At 52.8% G+C, this 18,902-nt stretch overlaps 1 protein-coding gene across 1 annotated transcript in view; it reads right to left on the bottom strand.

The window, feature by feature from the left end:
• ZNF536 (zinc finger protein 536) overlaps nt 1–18,902 on the bottom strand; it is a 244,192-nt gene that overhangs the window by 14,795 nt on the left and 210,495 nt on the right. Inside the window, exon 5 of the mRNA XM_081119583.1 lies at nt 4,204–4,356. Coding sequence (XP_080975709.1) covers nt 4,204–4,356 — 153 coding nt within the window. The remainder of the gene's footprint in view (nt 1–4,203; nt 4,357–18,902) is intronic.

Below are 18,902 nucleotides of genomic sequence, written 5' to 3'. Positions count from 1 at the left end.
AGCCGCTCTGATAGCAGTTGGCTGCTATAGGTCGTGTAGACATATCCTCCATCATGGGGGAAGATGACTCCAGGACCCCTCTGGCCCCACTGGGCACACAGCCCTTTGGGGTGCACGAGACAAGTCCTCTCACGTCCAGTCTCTGTGGTCCTATCGGGACAGAGGAGCCGTGGGTCTGGTGACCAGCCTGCAGGCGAGAGCTGGGAGGGAACCTTTGTGCCCACTCAGCCAGCGTCCAGGCCGCACATGAAGACACGCCCCACGGCCCCCGAGACCCCTGGAAACCACTGCCCGCAGCTCTGTGCAAACCCACTGCCATCCGGAGTTCCCAAATCAAGGCCTGGCCAGCGCCCGCAGCAGCTCTGAAGCCGATTCACAGACCAGCGCACAGTGCGAAGGGGAATCTAATGAGATTTACTTTAATGAGTCCCTGAACTTTCTGCCTCCACGTTTTCACGAGTGAAGTTGTTTATCACATTTCTCCACAATGGTCATTCCGGAGACAATAGCGCTCCCCTGGGAAATCAGACACACAGGTGAGCACAAAGAAACCCAGCGGCGATCCTGCGGCCAGCTCACCGTGGGGCCGAGGTGGGGGCCCATCTGCACCTGCCTCCTCCTGCCCACCAAGCCGACGCCCTGTAGCCTGGAGAGAGGCCCGGCTGGGCTGGAGGACCAACAGGGAGCGGGAGGAGGGACCGCCTGCCATGAAGCGGCTGCCAGCTCCGTCAGGACGGCCCAGGGGCCACCTCTGCCTCCTGCCGCCTGTCAGGACGGGGTGTTTGCTGACGCACCTCTGTGATGGGTAATAGTATGTGTCCTCTTGGCTTGGCTACACGGTGCCCAGATACCTGGGTAAAGGTTTTCAAGGGTTTTTTGGCTGAGATAAACATTTCAGTGGTCGACTCAGAGAAGCAGATGCCCCCGATCCGACGTGGGGGGCTCGCCCAGTCCACTGAGGGCCTGAACAGAACCAGGCGCTGAGGAAGGGCCACTCCGTGCCTGCCTGTCTGGAGCTGGGACATCGGTCTTCTCCCACCTTTGGACTCAGACTGAATCCTATCTCCAGCTGGTCACTGAAGATCTTGGGACAGCTCAGCCGTGTAGTCACAAGGGCCAATTCCTTATTATATATTTTTATATATTCTGTTTCAGAGGCCCTGACCCACACAGTCCCCTATCTGGCCCTGAATTCAAGTCGTGGGCACTTTCTCTAGGAGACAAACAGCACATGTCCAGTGTCTGGGTCCTGATCAGCCCAAGGTAATGTTTCAAGCAGGAGAGAAGCGCAGGCTCCCCTGGGTGGGTGGCAGGAGCCAGCCGGGGCAGCCTCCAGGGCCTGGGGTTCCCGAGACCTCCCTCTGCACTGCACGGAGCCGCCTGGGGCTCAGAGGACACAGAACAAGCTGGGGTACAGGTCGTCACACCTGTCAAATGGGGGTGGAGAGAAGAGCAGTCGCTGAGTGAGAGCAGTCCGCGGATGTCTCCTAATCAAGACTTCCCGTAGGGATGGACCTAAGAGGAAGCAGCCACTGGGCGCCTCCCATCCCAACCAATTAAAACACACTGGCGACACCCTAACATCTCATATGTCCCTATGGGTCCTGGTAGAAGAACTTCAGAAGATGGCATTTTGGGAAACGTGCTCTACGGCACCCACTACTGTCCTCAGCATCCTCGGAGACATCGCCCCGAAACGCAGAAACTAGAAGGGGAGGGGCCCCCGCACCCTGGGGTGTGAGCTCAGTCACTGCCGAGCGTCTTCACTTCGGTTCTGATTCCACGTGTCCCCTGCATCTTTACGTTGTCATCACGGATGTGATTTCAAACGCGGAGCACTGTCTGCGCTATTCAGACGCACACGTGTGAGCATTGTCCAACTCCTTTATTATCTGATAAAAGGGAAACTGGTCTTCATCTTATTGCCATTCTGCCTTTAAACATGGCAAATGCCGCTTGCGGGGGAGTGGGGGGCACATTTCCATAGCGTCTTTCATCTTCCCCATTCTGGGAAGTTCCCAGAATGCCTCTGTCTGAGGCCGTCTCGGCGTCTCCAAGGACTATTAGTCATACATTTCAGAAGTTTGTGAAGCAGAAAAAAAAAGAACTTTGGAAAGACCATCTTTCTCAAGATTTAAAACTTCAAAAGGCAGCATCCATTTGCTTCTGTGCAGGTTCAGGACTCCTGGTGGCCTCTGTCCTCAGTTCCCCAGAATATTCTGGGAGCATCTCTCTTACCCTTGGACCTGCTGATTGGTGCCGGGCTCATGGGGTCAGCAGCCTCCTGGTTGGCAGGCACTGTCCCTTTCTCTCCTGACACAGTCCCTGGGGGGCCTGTGTCACAGGACACATGGCCAGGTCTCCACTCTTGCAACAGCCCCATGGCGGGTGCCCTGGGGGACTGTCCCTACATCCTGGCAGCCTGGGGATCCCCTAGAACTACCAGCACAGCCCCAGGGGACACAGCTGCCACCTGGGGGGGGGAGTGCACCTTGCCTTGAGGTGAGAAAGCCAGAGGTCTGAGCTCGGGTAGACGTCCCTGAGAAGGGGACGTTGCTGCCACAGTCTGAGGTAGGAGCTGCTGGCGGGCCTGCACCAGACCCAGAGGCAGAAATCAGGGCCCTTCACCCAGCTCCTGGGGCAGGTCTGCCGTCCACAACCGCAGTTCAGCCCCACAGCCTGGCTGCCGCTCGTGGCTCCCGATGGTGTGTGTGTTCAGCCTGCCTTTCCCAACAGACCACAGGGTCCCACCGCACCTGTGCCTTCGGTGGCGCCCCTGGCACCAAGCATGGGTTACAGGAGGAGGGTCACTCACGTGTGGTCACACACTGTGCACCTGCTGTGTGGAGGTGCTTGCGTGGGCCCTGGGACCTAGAAATCACGGCCGTTGAAGAGATAATCACTGTTGCCAGTTTCACATTCTACAAACAACCTGAACAGGGTCATCCTGTAAAGTGTGAAGTTGACGAAGAAAATAAAGCAGGGGCGTTGGTGTTTCAGACGGGGAGTCAGGGCAGATCTCTCGGCGGAGATGATGGTGACCACCTGGAAGGAGAACATTCCAGGTGCAGGGAACAGTGGGAGCCAGGCCTCTGCACTGGAGGGACAAGAGGACGGCAAGGGGCTGGGAGGGAGCCGAGGAGGCTCCCACGGGCTGGGTGATGGGTGGCACCTGGTGTGCGGTTTCGGGAGATCTCTCTTGGCCTGGGAGGACTCTGTGAGAGCGGAAGTGCTCCGAGCCCAGAGAGCCAGGGACCACACTCCGCTGCTCCCAGTTCTGAAGGAGGCAGCGGCCGCGGCCCAGGGCCACCTGTCCTCATGGCTCCTCCCGTGTCAGGGGGATGTGTGGGTAGCAGGTCGGGTCCAGGTGAGGGCATCTCAGCTTTAACCATCGGCTGCACATGAGGCCTGTGCCACTAAATATCCTGCATGGCCCTGAGCTTTATTGATTCCTTGGGAAACAGACCGCAATTACTTTTTTAAATAGATGGCATATTTGTCTATCCTCTGAAGCAGCTCATACGGCAATAGATAAAGTGTCAGGAGAAAAAAAATCAAAGAAAATGGAGCGTCCACAGCTCAGAGAGATTTTTCTGTCCTATTGGCAATGTCCGAACAACTAGCAGACAAGCAGAGAGAACCATGACAGAGGGACAAGGCGGAGCCCGCGAGAGCTGCTCGCCGCAAGGGCCAGGATGAACAGAAATCAGGCCAGCAGCCATGCCCCTGTTTCGGGTAAGAACATGCCATTTTTGTTTTGAGGAGAGCTTCCCTCCCTCCATGTCCTCCATCTGGCCCATCCCAGGTTCGGGCCCGTAGCCCTGGCTGGGTGACGTCAGGTGGGCTGTGACTTCCCCTTTTACACGTAAGAGAGTCTGAGCTGGGCTGCCGTCACTCGGCACCTGAAAGATCGCTGGTCAGTACGAGGTCTGGAGGTGCCACCTCAACACAGCAGAAGGAAGCTGTCGGCCAAGTGTCCGTGCGCCGCGGGTCCCTGGGCCCGCACCACAGCTGTGCGCGTCTTTCGGGCGGGTGACGGTAAAGTATGACCCAGGGCCTCGGGGTGAGTTCGACGCACACGTTAGTGAGTACACAGGCCCCAGGAGACCTTGACTATCAGGGACTAACTTGGCAGGGACCCGGGGCCCGGGCAGGGCGTCCCGGGCCTCCTGAGCCGAGCCCCCGCGCACCCCGACCGCTCACCTGTGTGGATCCTCAGGTGCACCTTCAGGTGGTGGGACGTCCGGAAGGTTTTCCCGCAGTACGGGCAGTCCTTCATGGCCGCGCCCAGGCTCCTGTCCCGAAGCAGCCCGGGCTGCTGGACGCCGGCCGGTCTCCCCGCCTCCTCGCCGACGTCTGCAGCGGGGGAAACGTTCGCACGTCACTTCAGCACATGTCACAAGTTGTTCGCACCAAAACTGCTAACACCACACAAAGTTAAACATGTCAATGCTACACCTGCCTATTTCATTCTTTAAATCTGACAGGAGGCTGACAATTCGTGTATTTTGTTATTCTCTGAAATTATTTCATCTTTCCCACCATCATTTTAAGCAGCATATGGTACCTTTATATTGAACTGAATTAAACAAGAAAAGAAACAGCTGTGTCAGCAGCTGGTTGGGTTTCTTCTTTTGCTTAGCTCCTATTAAATATTTTTTTCCCAAAAGTTTAGAAATGTTGGTGTTTTGTTGAATCTGATTAGTTTATAAGATGGACTAGCTGGAGACGTTGCTGCAGGATTGAAATCACATTTGCATCATAGCGCGCAACGAATGAAAAAAATAAAGTGCCTCTGCCGAGTCCTGCAGACGTGCAGACACACAGCTATTTTGGGACAGGAAAGAAATTATCCCAAATGGATTGTCTCGTCCTTGTAGCCTTGTATCTACCGCTGGCTGCTGTGATCTCACGGAAGGGAGGAGGAAAGTCTGGAAGGGCGGTTCCGAAATCAGCCCCCAGCGAACACATAGAGATGTGTCCAAAGTCAGGTGCAGAAACTTGGCTGCAAACTCCTATAAACTTGGAGCTCGGAGACTTGAGAATTCTGTCTGCAAAGTATCGATACAAACGTCCTTTCTGCTGCTATTTGTTGTGTAGCCCAAACCATTAGAAAACAGAGTAAAATTTACACGTGCTGACTTCTGCATGGAAATGATGGGACATAACAGTAAATAAAAGGGTGGAAGCCTCTAGCGTTTGGAGGATACGTCACTGCAACGCCCGAGGCCAGCCAGGCGGCACGCAGTGGGGAGTTGGGAGCTGCATGTCCGAGGAGGGCGACCGGGCTGCGGCTGACCTCCTGCACAGACCCCACCTCCCTGGAGCTGGCAGGGTCGTTGCTCGCTGCAGCCTCCGCCCACCCCTGGGGCCTCACATAGATCCACTGTGAGCACAAGGGACCTTCTGGGGTAGTGACAGACCTGTGGGCTCTGCAGAGAGCAGAATAAACAAGATTTGTACCTTGTGAGCAATGAAAAATGCAAATTGCTTTTATTCTGCAATACCCGTTGCTAGTGTTTGCTGCTCACAGCCCAAAGGGACAGACTTATAGGCCATAAACAGGATGAAGGCAATGCACTTAATTCTTATTTGGATGTGCATTCAAGGCATCCGTGGCAACGCGCTGGCTTGGAGCACCCTTTCTGCATCAGACTACACACAATATCATCACCCTGGACAAGCCCTTTGAGGGCTCGCCTTAATCCCATTCTCCCAGCCCTCTAGCCACCTTGGGGCAGCTGGTCCAAGGGTCTGAATGCCAGCATCTTTTTCCTCATAGTTCTGCCACAGGTTGAATGCACCTTGCTGAGCACCAGGTTTCTGGTTGTCCACATGCATGTGCGAAGGCTACCGACGATGGCCACGGCCTAGGGCAAACAGGCCGGAGAGAACGCAGCGCCGAAGCAAACACGTGCCCACGTGCAGTCACAGCAGGGCGCAGCCCCAGGCTGAGTCCGCCGGGGCTGCCGCCACCTCTGTCCCAAGGAGCCAGTTTCCCGAGGGCCCAAGAGAATGATGCCAGGCGCCAACCCTAGTAACCCAAGGGCTGCATTTAAACAGCTGGCATGCCCCCTCCTGCCCACTTTCGCATCCTTCTGCCCACCTGAACCCTCAGCACTGGCATTGGCTTCCCAGCCTTGTTCGGCATCCCGCCGGTGGGACCGTGAGGTCAGCTTGAAAGAAAAGTGAGCCCAGTGCTCACTGCAGCACAGTTAAGAGGCCCGTTTAAGTCAGGAGGCCAACAGCTCTCAGTTCAAATTACAAACAGAACTAGGTGCCCTGGGGCTGGCTTCAGGAGAGAGGTGGGCAGCTGTGGTCTTTCGATGCCATATTCCTGCAGGTCCTTGTGTTCCACGATCTGCACATGGGCACTGCTCCCAAGTCTTCCTCCAACCAAGCCCACCTGTGATGTAGCAGGAGGGCTGTCGAAGAGAAAGCAACTAAAGGAACAGAGCAGAGCAGAGCTGAGATGGCGGGGGACATGCTCCTGGGGGCTCCTGCTGACCCCTGCCCAGCATGTCGCTGATGAACACACAGATAAGGCTGCAGCCCCCCGCCCGGAGGTTTCAGAGTGCAGGGGAGCTGCGCCTGACTGTCGTCACTCGAAGTGATGGCGTGGCTCCGTTTCCCTTTAATCTTCCCATCTTGGTTATGTGTGGCCCAATAAAGAGAATACATTTATAAGATAAACAGCCTTCTTTGCAGATTTAAGAATCTAGTTTTCACTTTACACAGAAATGGTTTTTCTTGGAGGCCAGGAGGCCTATGCGTTTACTCTTAGACTAAATCCAAGTAGAAAAACAAACTCTGAGCGACGATGAAGGGGATGGTGGGTGGTCCCGGGAAGTGTCCGGAGGGGCTGCGAGCCAAGTGTAGGATGGCTGAGGACACTGGACTGGCCTTGTGCCGGGGACCACAAGCACCCGGGAGGCTCGCTCAGAGGGTGACGCGGTTGCCTGACGCCTCGTCACCCGTGTGAAAGCCTGACAGCTGTCCTCCACCAGGACACCCCGGGGTGGGGGTGCGGGGTGTGGGGTGCGGGATGCGGGGCGCGGGGTGCAGGATGCGGGCTGAGGCTCGGCCTGCCGCCCCTCACCCAGCCCTGGAAGCAATGGGGTCCTGGGTACAGACAGACACCCTTCCCCGCCCCTCCAGGAAGCAGCCGGTAGGAGGAACACTTTAAATATCAAATCCGTGATCCTTGGTCAGGCTGCTTGGGGGCCGGTCTGAGCTTTTTGAGAAATGCTCTCTTCCACCCCGAGTGCTGCTTCCCTCCCAGCACGTTCTCACGTGTCCTGGGGACAGAAGGAGGACATGTGGGCAGAGACCACCTTAGACCTGTTGTCTGCTCCTCTGTGCCCATCCGGAAGCCGGGTTGACCCTGGGACCATCTGGCTGCAGGCTGGAGGCATCTCCTCACCTACCAGCTTCATCTAGGTGCTCTGGGCCTCTGGGGCCTGTTTCTTTTCTCGACCCCACTAAACAGTAAGGGATCTAGTCCTCAGAAATGGAGTCGTGTATGGGTGCAGCGGATTACATTCCAGAGGGAGTGGGCTGCATGGGTCACCCTTCCTGACTTCCAGCCTAGAACAGGTGAACTAGAGCTGGTACCGGAACCCCTGCCAGCTCTCACCGGCTCCCACAAGCTGGGGGTGCTTGCTGAAAAAGAGAAGATGGACCCAGTCATTTCAGGTTGTGTCTCAAGAATATGTTATTTGGGGGTGACGTCAGACACCTGACATCCTTCATTTTGTCAGATCAAGGTCAGTAACCACACTTCCATCTGCTTGTTATAACCCTCCAAGTGGACAGCAATGCTGGCCGGTATCAAGGTGATGTTAGGTGCGTGACCTTCCCTGAAGGTCGGCGGGAGGTGGGAGGGGCCCACAGCGGTGGGCTGAGCAGCCGGGGGAGGAAACATGGCCATGGGTCACATGAGCCACACAGTGGCTGTCCTGGATGCTTAGAAAGACAAACAACTTCAGTTAAAGCCCAGACACATGAAATACTATGAGCAGCTGTCTGGAGCCATCCCGAGGCTCGCTTTCTTGCTGTACCCAGATATGGGTGTCTCATTACATATGTAACCAAACCACATATGTTTGACATTTTAAAAAGTTAAGTACAATTGTTTACAGTAACGTTACAATTTTTATGCATACCACTAATTTAAAATCATTTTTAAAAATAAAAAGAACTCTTTAACTAGGGATCTCTACCACAGTAATCACTGTTTCATTCAAGTCTCTTAATTTTAAAGTTTTCAAAATTAGGGAAAGTGTTAAGCTTCTAAGAGGAACTATACATTCTTCTGGACTTTCTCTGAAACGTTAGTTATTTCTCCTCCCCTCAGATTTTAAAGACTGGTAAATGCAGGCAAAGAAATTAAGAAAGATGCAAGTTTTTGGTGTGCTGCTCATTCCTTAGACTCCCTGCTGGGGAGCTCCAGGCCACCCAGAGGCTGTCCTCGCCACGGCCTCTCTCAGCCTTTCTCTCACACACCCTCACCTTCTCCTAAGCCCAACAGGAAACCAGGGATGGTCTCGGAAGACCAAGAAAGTGACTAGGAAGGGTTGTAAGCGCTCCTAAAACTCCAGGCATCCCTGCTTTTCCCAGCTTCCTTTGCACTGTGTTGAGACCAAGTGACTCGCTCTGGCTGGTGGCGGGAGGCAATGGGAGGAGAGGCTGTGCCACTTCCTGCCTTTCTTCCCTGACCCTGGCTGCACAGGGATGAGTGGCAGAATCATACAATACAGGCCACCAAGTCACTCAGTCACCACAAGGACGGGAGCCGACCCCCGCCTGACTTTGCATGACTGAGAAAAAAATTCTTGGTTCTGTTAAGCCAGGGGAATTTGGAGAGTTGTCGTTGTAGGAGGGGCTCAGGAACTGACAGAGAAGAGTCAGCCTCCTCCTGGCAAGGTCTGCACTGCCCAGTGATCCAGGTCAGCCTACCAATTCACAGGATGGCTCAGAGAACAAGAGAGGCCAAACAGAGAAAGCAAAGGGAGGCTTTTTTTTAATCGTGTGTATTCTCAGTTCCTACCTGACAGCCTTACCCTTTATATGCCCAAAGATTTTGAAAAGATTCCCATTTAAAACAATTATGATGATGTTGGTGGTGCTGATAGTGATGATGGTGGTGATGGTGGTGGTGTGATGGTGATGACAGTGATCGTGTTGATGGTGATGATGGTGTAGGTGTTGAAGGTGTTGATGGTGATGATGGGGATGATGATGGTAATGGTGGTGATGATTATGATGGTGATGGTGGTAGTGATGGTGATTATTATGGTGACGGTGGTGGTGGTGGTGGTGGTGGTGATGGTGATGGTGGTGATGGTGGGTATTTATGGTGGTGGTGTTGATGCTGATGGTGGTGGTGATAGTGATGATGAGATGATGATGGTGATGATGGTGTTGATATGGTGATGATGATGGTGACGATGAGATGATGATGACGATGAGATGATGGTGATGAGATGATGGTGATAAGATGATGGTGATGATGGTGATGATGAGATGATGGTGATGATGATGGTGATGAGGATGATATGGTGATGATGATGATGAGGTGATGATGATGATGATGGTGACAATGAGATGATGGTGATGATGAGATGATGGTGATGATGGTGATGATGAGATGATGGTGATGATGATGGTGATGATGGTGATGAGGATGATATGGTGATGATGATGATGGTGATGATGATGATGATGGTGACGATGAGATGATGGTGATGATGAGATGATGGTGATGAGCTCATGCAGTGAATGAAGAGTTTTCTCAGTAACCTCACCTGGGTAAGGTAGCTATCTGCAGACCTAAGCATTTATCACTTTATAACATGGCCATGATATTTTAATTTTTATGGAATTTCTAGTATAAAATAAATATATTTTCCCAGAGGAGTTGTGCAGTTAATTCGGAAATAGCCCTGTACAAAAAGCACCGCAGAAGTTTGAATCTCAACTCATTAATGAAAAAAACTATTTTTGGAACCTAAGGGGTGAGCAGGACACCAAAAACTTGCATCTTTCTTAATTTCTTTGCCTGCATTTACCAGTCTTTAAAATCTGAGGGGAGGAGAAATAACTAACATTTCAGAGAAAGTCCAGAAGAATGTATAGTTCCTCTTAGAAGCTTAACACTTTCCCTAATTTTGAAAACTTTAAAATTAAGAGACTTGAATGACAACAATGATTACTGTGGTAGAGATTCCTAGTTAAGGGTTCTTTTTATTTTTAAAAATGATTTTAAATTAGTGGTATGCATAAAAATTGTAACACTACTGTAAATAATTCTACATAACTGGGAAGACTCATGCCTTGGGTCATTGTTAGTTTGGTGTCTCTGTTGTTTCATCAAAGTTCTCTGGTTTTTGATGGCCATATATAGTCATGTTAAAAAGTTAAACATTAATATGGATTGGAAAAAGTGTTTGTTTAAATAGAGAGATATTTTTGTCCACTTAGGAAAAGGCAACAGCCAGCTTCCCTTTGGGTCTCAGGACTGGGGACTGGGCTGGGCTCAGGGGGACACTCCCAAGCTCAGGAGCTGATTTCTGTGCATCCAAGTGCAGAAGTGGAGAGCTGGGGTTCCCTATTACTGCCTTTTCTCACCTTTGACCCAAACTCAAAACTGCATTTTTGCTTTTGGCAAGATAAGATTTCCAGAATTGGGGAAATAGGTCATAAAAAGGCTAAAGTTTGGAGGAAACATATAAGACACAAGGATCTCAAATAGCTTCTCTAAAGCAACATTTTGATGAGTTAAGTGAAAATGAATCAGAAACACGTGTATTAAATTTCCCTTAAAATATACAAGGACTCCAACATCAAGCAATGTGGGCCAAATGTGTTTCTGGTTTTACCAAGCCTAGAGCCCTTTCCTGATTGTCGGGGGAGTGTGGAACCCTTGCTGGTGAATGGGCCACCCATGGGGTCTCTTTCCTTTGGCGTTATGTGACCCGGCCACGGACATCTTCCATAGTCCTCGAGTTGCCTCTGCCTGGGCCCTCAGGACCAGTTATGGGCAGACACTTCTAGTCCCCAGCTTGGTGGCTGTGACCATGGATGTGGCAGACAGGATTTGGGGCTCACAGATTGACCTAGACAAGACACCTGGTGTGACAGATCTCCTTGGGCTGTGCACACCCCTGTCTGCCCTGTGGCCTGGTCAGGGGGTAGGCGGGAACCCGCCCCAGAGACCGGTAGGGTGACCCGTGCAGAGCAGGCCCACCATGGACCGGGCTGGACGAGACCAGGAAAGAAGATGAGGCTGGGGGTGGCCAGGGAGCTGCTGCCTCTCGGGAAAAACCTAGTGGCGGGCCGGGGAGGGCCGGGCCACTGGGTCCATCGCTCTCTGGAGTAACCCCAGCTCCTTCTCATGGTCGTCAAACCCCTGCCCAAGTGGCCCCACTACTGCTCTGACTTCATCCGGGCCCCTGCTGTCCTCAGCACCCACCTTCTGTTCTCCTCAGGCCTCCTAGCTGGTCCCAAGCCGGGGCTTTGCTCCAGCTGCCCCTCCCCTGGTGGAGACACCTGCTCCCAGTGGTGTCCCTGACCACGCCTCCATCTGAAGGCAGCTCCCCGACTCCCCGCTCCCTCTGCTTTGCACCCTCTGCACACTCTGACCCATGTGCTGTCTGCTCCCTGCCTGTCCCCTCCCCAGAACACAAGCTCCACACAGACAGGGACCATGACTGCGGAGTGGCACTACATCTCTGACACATGGTAAGCACTTGGCTTGAGTGAGTGCTCAATTCATACTTTAAAAAAACTGTACATACTTTTTCAGCAAGCAGCTCCTGACTGCGAGAGGGAAGCTGCCTCGAGCAGCCTGGGAGGAACACCAGAAACACCCCAAAGTGCTCAGCACCTTCAGGGACTGTGGTGTGATGCCAGTGGGATGGGCAGGTGGTCAGGGGTACCTGGGAGGCTTCCCGGAAGAGGTGGCCTCATGGTGTCTCCAGTTCCTTCCCTGTCCAGGTGGAAGGAACCACAAACATACAGTGGTAACTAGCCAGCCATGATGAGCTTTGTGGGGAGGGCTGTGGAGGGACTTTTCACTTCCCGTTTCCTCGCTACAAATGGCAACCTTGCCATCACGAGAAGACAATAAAGAGGCAGTAATCAATAGAATAATAAATCGGATATTTTTTAACTAATCCACACCCCAATTACCATCATAATTATTATGAAATACTTGGTATGCCTTCCCTTTTTCATAATTTAAATTAAGTCCTTTCTTTAAAAGAAAAGACAACTATAGAAGCCTCTACTTCCAAATAAAGCTTAAATTCCCAAAAGGTTTCTCCATAATTTATTTTCTTTAAAAAAACAACAACAAACCTATAGCTTTTAAGATCCTCTTAAGATAATTTACAGCCCACTTGTTTAGGGGGGTGAGGGTGGGAGAAGATCGAGGGGGGTCTCTGACTGCCGGGCCTTTCAGGGAATTCTTCCCGCATGGCCCTGGGACAGGCTGGACGGAGATCGGAAAATGAACTTGGTCAGTCGCTGCCACTTGTGGGGCTGGGTTTCTCCTGGGAATCCGCACGTTGAAAGATGAGGGGATGGTTTGCAGATAAGGCCTCCCCAGGAGAGAGCTTTTGCCGTATTCTTCTTTAAACAAAGAAGACATCTTAAGCACCTCGAAATATCTTTCATTTAATCGCTGGCAGAAGGCAGGTCCCCGATGAACGCCGGCCTGTGTCTTTCTCTTTAACCAGCTGAGTGGTGCAAGCTTTTAATACAGCCGTTCCAATTATTGTAAAAGTCATCTGGTGCCTTATAACCACAAATATTGACAGTTTATTGCACAACACATTCCTGACATTTGAAGGTCACACCATACATAATACATACTCTTTTATAAAAGTGTCGGGAACAAAGAGATACATGATAAGCAATTACCTCCCCGGCTTGTTGTCCGCAGTGTCCGGGCCGACTCGAGGTTACGTGGGAGGCACACGCACCATTTTAAATAATCTATTAAGGCAGCACACAGGCCGTTATGATGGGTAATTGTGAAATGGCTCATGGGCACGCTGCCGGTGGACTGGCGGGCCTGGCCATGGGGTCTAGTGACCCTCCTCTGACGTCAGGTCACAGTGCCACTCCGCCACGAAGGGCCCTGCCTCGCTTCACAGTCAGGTTCCCCCAAAGCCACTGACCATGACAGAGTGACAGTATGTCCTTGTTTTTCAGATTGCTCTGTGTGGCTGAAAGGAATTTTTAAAATGCACCTGGTCCTAGCCTGCTGAGGTCCCCCAGGGCGTGGCATCCACAGAAACCCGTGGCAAGGAGCGTGGTCGCAGGCCCAGGGGAGGACCAGGGCTGGGGCGCCCAAAAGCTCTCCTGACGCGGAGGCTGAGCAGAGCCTTCGAGGCACAGTGGGCTCGCCGCTCTGCCTCATTCCGCTCCCGGCTGAAGCTGGATGGAAGGGTTACACACAGGTTAAGGGGAAAGCATCTGTAGCCCAAAGACCGGGTCAAAACCACATTCCGGCAATTTGGGGAAGTGTAGTCCTGGGAAAATGGCCCGACTGCTCCAAGGTTCGGCTTTCTTATCTGCCATACAGGGATGTCCCCATCATTCACCCCACACGGCGCCTGGTGAGGATATGCCCCAGTTCAGAGCAGCTTTTCCCGTGAACATTGCCAAAGGATGGACGACACGTGGAGACATCAGAAACCGGTGGTGTCAGTGCCCTCCCCACCCTGCCAGCCCCAAGCTGCGGAACCAGACACACCCACAGGTCCCGCACGAGGGTCACGCTCCTTTCCTGAAAAGCCGCTTGGAGAGTCTGCGAAGCCCAGAAGACCCTGGCAGCTCCCCCGAGTGAACAGTGGAGAGGAACCCAGGCCGCAGCACAGCTTCGCCTCCACGATGATCTTTAATCACAGATGAAGCTGCGGGTTGTTAGAATCTACCGCCACTCCTCCAAAAGCTACCAAGGGCTGCTGTTTGAAAAACATATACATCTATGTGCATGTGTAAACACAAAAACATACAGAGAGGGCTGCATTAGGATAAATAATCGGCAAACTGTCAAGATAAACAAAAGCCCCTCCAAGACTGATTTCATTTTCATTTCCAGAATGAACCTCCTAAAATTTAAGACATGGGGCGAGAATGATTTCTCTAAAGAGGACGTGTTTATTAGCATTAAATTCCAGGGAAGAGGCCCTCTTCATACAGCACACGCTGGCGTCTGAAAAGCATGCACATTAGCATGTGCGTGTTTCTTTAAGAAGCTATCCTGCTTTAGAGGGTAGTGGAAAGACAGGCACCACGTGATCCCAAGGTTGCTATGGTAAATATGCATTTTTTATTGAAGAGTAAACAGTGGCAGGAAACAAGTGTCAATTGCCTGCTCTGAAGTTATTGCCATTTTTAAGCTGAACCGACTGATCTGGCCCTTTTAATCTCAAATCCTTTATCAGAGGAACACTATCACTGGATCAAGATTTGAAATTTTTAAAATAAATGCTGAACTCGTCTATACCTTGAGTAATGAATACTTTAGTGGACATATAGAAATTAACAAAAACAAAAAAACCAAACATCCATCCAGCTCTGCCAGTCAGAGCACAGAGGTCTTTGTTGCCTGGCTTTGGCCTTGGCTCAGGGCACAGCCAAGGCCACCCTGCTGTCCACTGTCTTGGTACCTGCAGGCAAAACAAAGCCAGAGCCGATGCCCCGGAGGACGGCCCTCCCATCCTGCGCATGTGTCCTCATAGGCTGCTGGCCCAGACTGCCGGAAGGGCAGTGGACTCAGCCAGTATCACTGTCACACTCTGAGCAAAGTTGTTTTTGTTTTGTTTTGTTTTAATATATCTTTACTGATTTCAGAGAGAGGAAGGGAGAGGGAGAGGGAGAGAAAAATCAGTGATGAGAGAGTCACTGACTGGCTGCCTCCTGCACGCCCCTGCTGGGGATCGAGTCCACCACCCGGGCACGTGTCCTGACCAGGAATCGAACTGGGATCTCCTGGATCCTAGGTTGATGCTCAACCGCTGAGCCACGCCCAGCTGGGCGAGCAAGGTTTTCACTGTGTTGCCCCTTGCACGTTCGCAAGGGCCTGCATTTTCCCCTGATAGTCTGCAACAGGCAACTCTGTTTCCCTCTGACGTCCACGTGGTGACCCGTCTCCTCTACAAATCAGGCTGTCAGAAACCTCAGAGCTCCGGGCACATCCTAAGTGGGTTCAAGAGCTTTTCTAACCAGGGGAAGCATCCGGAGCTTGTCCTTCTGACACCAGCTGTCCTCTCTGTAACCAGCAGAGGACAAGGCTGCGACCCTTCCTCCACCATGTCGGCACAGAGTGGGTGTCCGCCACCTGTCACCACCATGCGCGTGGATGAACGATGTGTGAACACACGAACTGAACCGCGTTCCGGTGGGACTGGCTTCCAGGGTAGCAGTTTCCGGCAGGAAGGTCCAGGCTGCGCCAGCTTTGTTTGATCACAGATAAAAGTATCCAGTGTTGGCACATTTCTCAAAGGGAGCTTCTCAGGCTCTGGGAATCCCACACTAGTCTAAAGGATGCTTGACCAGGGACGAGTTCTTGAGTAAGATGACAGTCCTCCCAGGAGCCCCTAAAGGAGGGGCAACAGCGGGCAGTCCTGCCCATGGGGCAAGGGACCGAGGGCTGGACCCACATGTCTGCAAGGCCTTGGAGCTGCACGGAGCCTACCTGGCCTGTGGGGAGCAGCTCAGGCACTGACTCCTCAGGACACCAAGATTTGTTTGACTCCAAGCTGAGTCTGCATCTAAACTGTATTCCTGAGCAAACCATGATCCTTAGTCTTTGGTTTCCTTGTTCGTAAAGTTGGATAAGGCCACTGACACAAAAGAATCTGAGTGTTTCTCAAGATAGCGGGTACGTGAGGCCTCGAGCCACCTTAATGAAGCCCTGCAGAGAGGCACCTCGGCCTAGAGCCCTAGAGCAGCGATTTCCACCTGGGGTGCCGCACTGATTCTTAAAGCATGCTTAGTTAGATGCCAGTGACTCTTTGTTTAACATGGAAAACCACTTTTCCTCCCCGTGGAAGCTGCCATATTCTGTCATGCTCATTTCTGCCCCGTAATTGAGACAGTCACATCGAGAGGTCACTGGAAACTCCTGCCTGGTCCTCTGCCTGCACCATGGGGAGACTGCACAGGCCACGGCCCCATGTGTATATTACGGCTCAGTCACAATCCACCTGTCATGACTGTGATTTCTGGAATCAAAACAAAGATCCAAACAGCATGAGAGCTACACCTTTGCCATGTATACTAAATTAAATCAGAGATAGGCCCGGCATCAACCCTCATTCTGTCCCTCCAATGCCCTGTAAGGACACCGCCCTCCCTAAACGCTCCGGCCTCTCTGCCTGCTGCCCCCACCCGGAAAGGGAGATGATAGAGCCAGCTGCCAGGTAACAGTGGCACCTGGTACCCAGTGCTCAGTGTATTGAAGGAACTGGCTTTGCAGCAGGGGTGCAAAGCCACAGAGAAGCTGCCAGCCAACGTGGCGAAGGACATGCAGAGCCTCTAAGAGAAGCTGGCAATGTGGGCGGGATGCTGGTAGACACCACACCTCAGGGGACTTGGCCCAGGAAGGTGGAGAGGACATGGCTGCCCAGCACCTGAATGACAGGCCAAGGCCTTTTGGGGTCCTGCCTCTGCTTCTATACCATGTGGGGTAGCACCCACATTCATCACACAGGGCTTCCATTTGCTAAGTTTACTTTTAGCCTTAAAAATGTGGGGCATTCCAGGTGTGGATTCCAGAGCGTCTCCTGAGAACCTGCACTGGGTCCAGGTCCCACGGGACAGCGGGCACTTCTCCTTCCTGGCCCCTCTCGTCCTCACCACCTGGCTGCCCCAGTGTGCAGGCTTCACTCTGCATTTGCCATTGCAGCTGCTGTGATCCCAGACCCCCTTTCCACCTCTAACATCAGCCTCTGTAACCTCAGTTGAAAGAAGATGGCAGAAGCCTCCAGCCTAATTCTGTAATTATCGTGGGCCTGTTATTTCGAAGCCAGCGGTGATTGTGGGGTCAGGTACTCAGAAGAAGAGGAAGAGAAACATATTTTAAATGATAGCAAATATCATCTGATTCTTTGCTATAAAACCAAATTGCATCCAGAAATGATGGAATGTGAGCTCACAACTGTCATCAAGTTTCAAAGAGGCCTCAGCAGAAAGGGCAGCGACCAGAGATGGAGCCAACGCAGAGCCACGGGAGTGAGAGGCCTGGTCCCAGGACCAGGTGGCTGGCCTGAGTGCAGGGACACTGACAGTCTCCACCGGTGTTGGGCCTGGACAGCTCCCTTGCCACCTCCCCCAGCCCTCTCCTGCCCTCTCCAGGCTTGGCAGTTCCAGTCCTCTCCTTCCTGCCTCGCTCCAGTGGCCTCCCCAGCACATCCTCAGCCCCTGAACCTTTTCTGGACATTTCCTCACAATGACGCACTCCAGGCTGCTCACGAATTTTTCTTGTGTCTTGATTCCAGCCTGCTTACCAAGAGTACCCCGTGGGTTGGCCTGTCTCATCACCATCCCAAAGCCACACGCAGGGCTGGCCCACGGAGTCACTCAGTGAGCACACACTGGTGACCTTTCCACTGTGGAAAATACTGTCCTGCCTCCTCCAGGCTTCTTTGTAAGGCTGCTTCAGGGAGAAGAGCAGGCCTGACCCAGTGGCCGGAGCTCTGTAGACTTTCCGGCCCCACTTCTCACTCAGTTTGTGTCCCAGGTATTTGATAGGATATGAGTTAGTTCATCCAGCCAACAAATATTAGTGCCTGCTCTGTGCCGGGCATAGTGTTACAGACACAGGCGCCGTGGGACAGAGCAGACCAGGCTGGCTCACAGCGTGGCTGCCTAGGGACACTGCAGTGGATGCAAAGGAGGCCCGGGCCTCCTGGGGCTCCCGTCTGCATCCTACAGGGAGCTGCCCAGTTCTGTTCGTAGTCCTCGTTTGTCTTCAAGAAATGAGATCACAGATCATTGGAGGAGCTGATTGTCCCCTCTGCCCTGGTACCTGGCCCTCTGGGGACAGATCTCTGGCCTGTGCAGTTTCTCAGCTGGGTCCCCTTCTGATGTTCTCTGCTTCTGGGTGTCCTTTAAGGAGCAGGAGACAGGAGCACTTGGGTGTCTGCTCCCACACCACCCACCATCACTGGCGGGGCTGAGCCCAAGGACACTGTTCTAAAAACGGAGCCCCAGACGGGTGCCCTACTCCTGTGGTCGGCCACGGGGCACCTGCTGACGACCTGCTGTGCCAACAGCACAGACTCTTCCAATGAGGACGCAGAAAGGCTGAGAGTTTATCCTGAGCAGCTTACTGTGCACATGGGTGGGCACAACAGACATCCGGAACATGATGATAAAACATGCTCCAACTGATGTTAAAATAAATGTCAAAACGACCACGATCATTATCATGATAGCAGTTGACATCGATCAGGTCGGACGTACCATTACCCCACTGTACAGATGAGAAACTGAGGTTTACAGAGTGTAAATACCCATCCAGGCTCCCACAACACTGAGGGCACAGCCCACTGAGGTCAAGGTCTCCTGGACCAAGACGGAGCTCTGTGGGCTTGCATTCGCAGTGACAAGGCGGATGCAGGGGTACAAAGGGCTGTGTGAGTGCCGCCAGGAAGCCCTGCTGGGGCGGGGCACCATGCTCTCTGACAGCCAGCAGAACAGGCTGGTCCCTGTGCAGGAGCAAACCAGCTCCCCAGGAGGGCCGCTCTGAGCAGCAGCCCAGCAGCCCAGCAGCCCTGCCGAAGGGCAGGTGTGTCCCCGGAGCAGGGCCTCTGGGCTTGATCCACTCCTCTTCTGTTGGCCCAGGACAGTCTCAGCATTTTCCCTGCTTGTTCCGAGCCTGCTGA

This window comes from Miniopterus schreibersii (assembly GCF_964146895.1).
Source record: "Miniopterus schreibersii genome assembly, chromosome: 18".
Classification (NCBI taxonomy): Eukaryota; Metazoa; Chordata; class Mammalia; order Chiroptera; family Miniopteridae; genus Miniopterus; species Miniopterus schreibersii.
The sequence above is the reverse complement of the archived record's forward strand: the minus strand, read 5'-3'. Positions and strand labels throughout refer to the sequence as shown.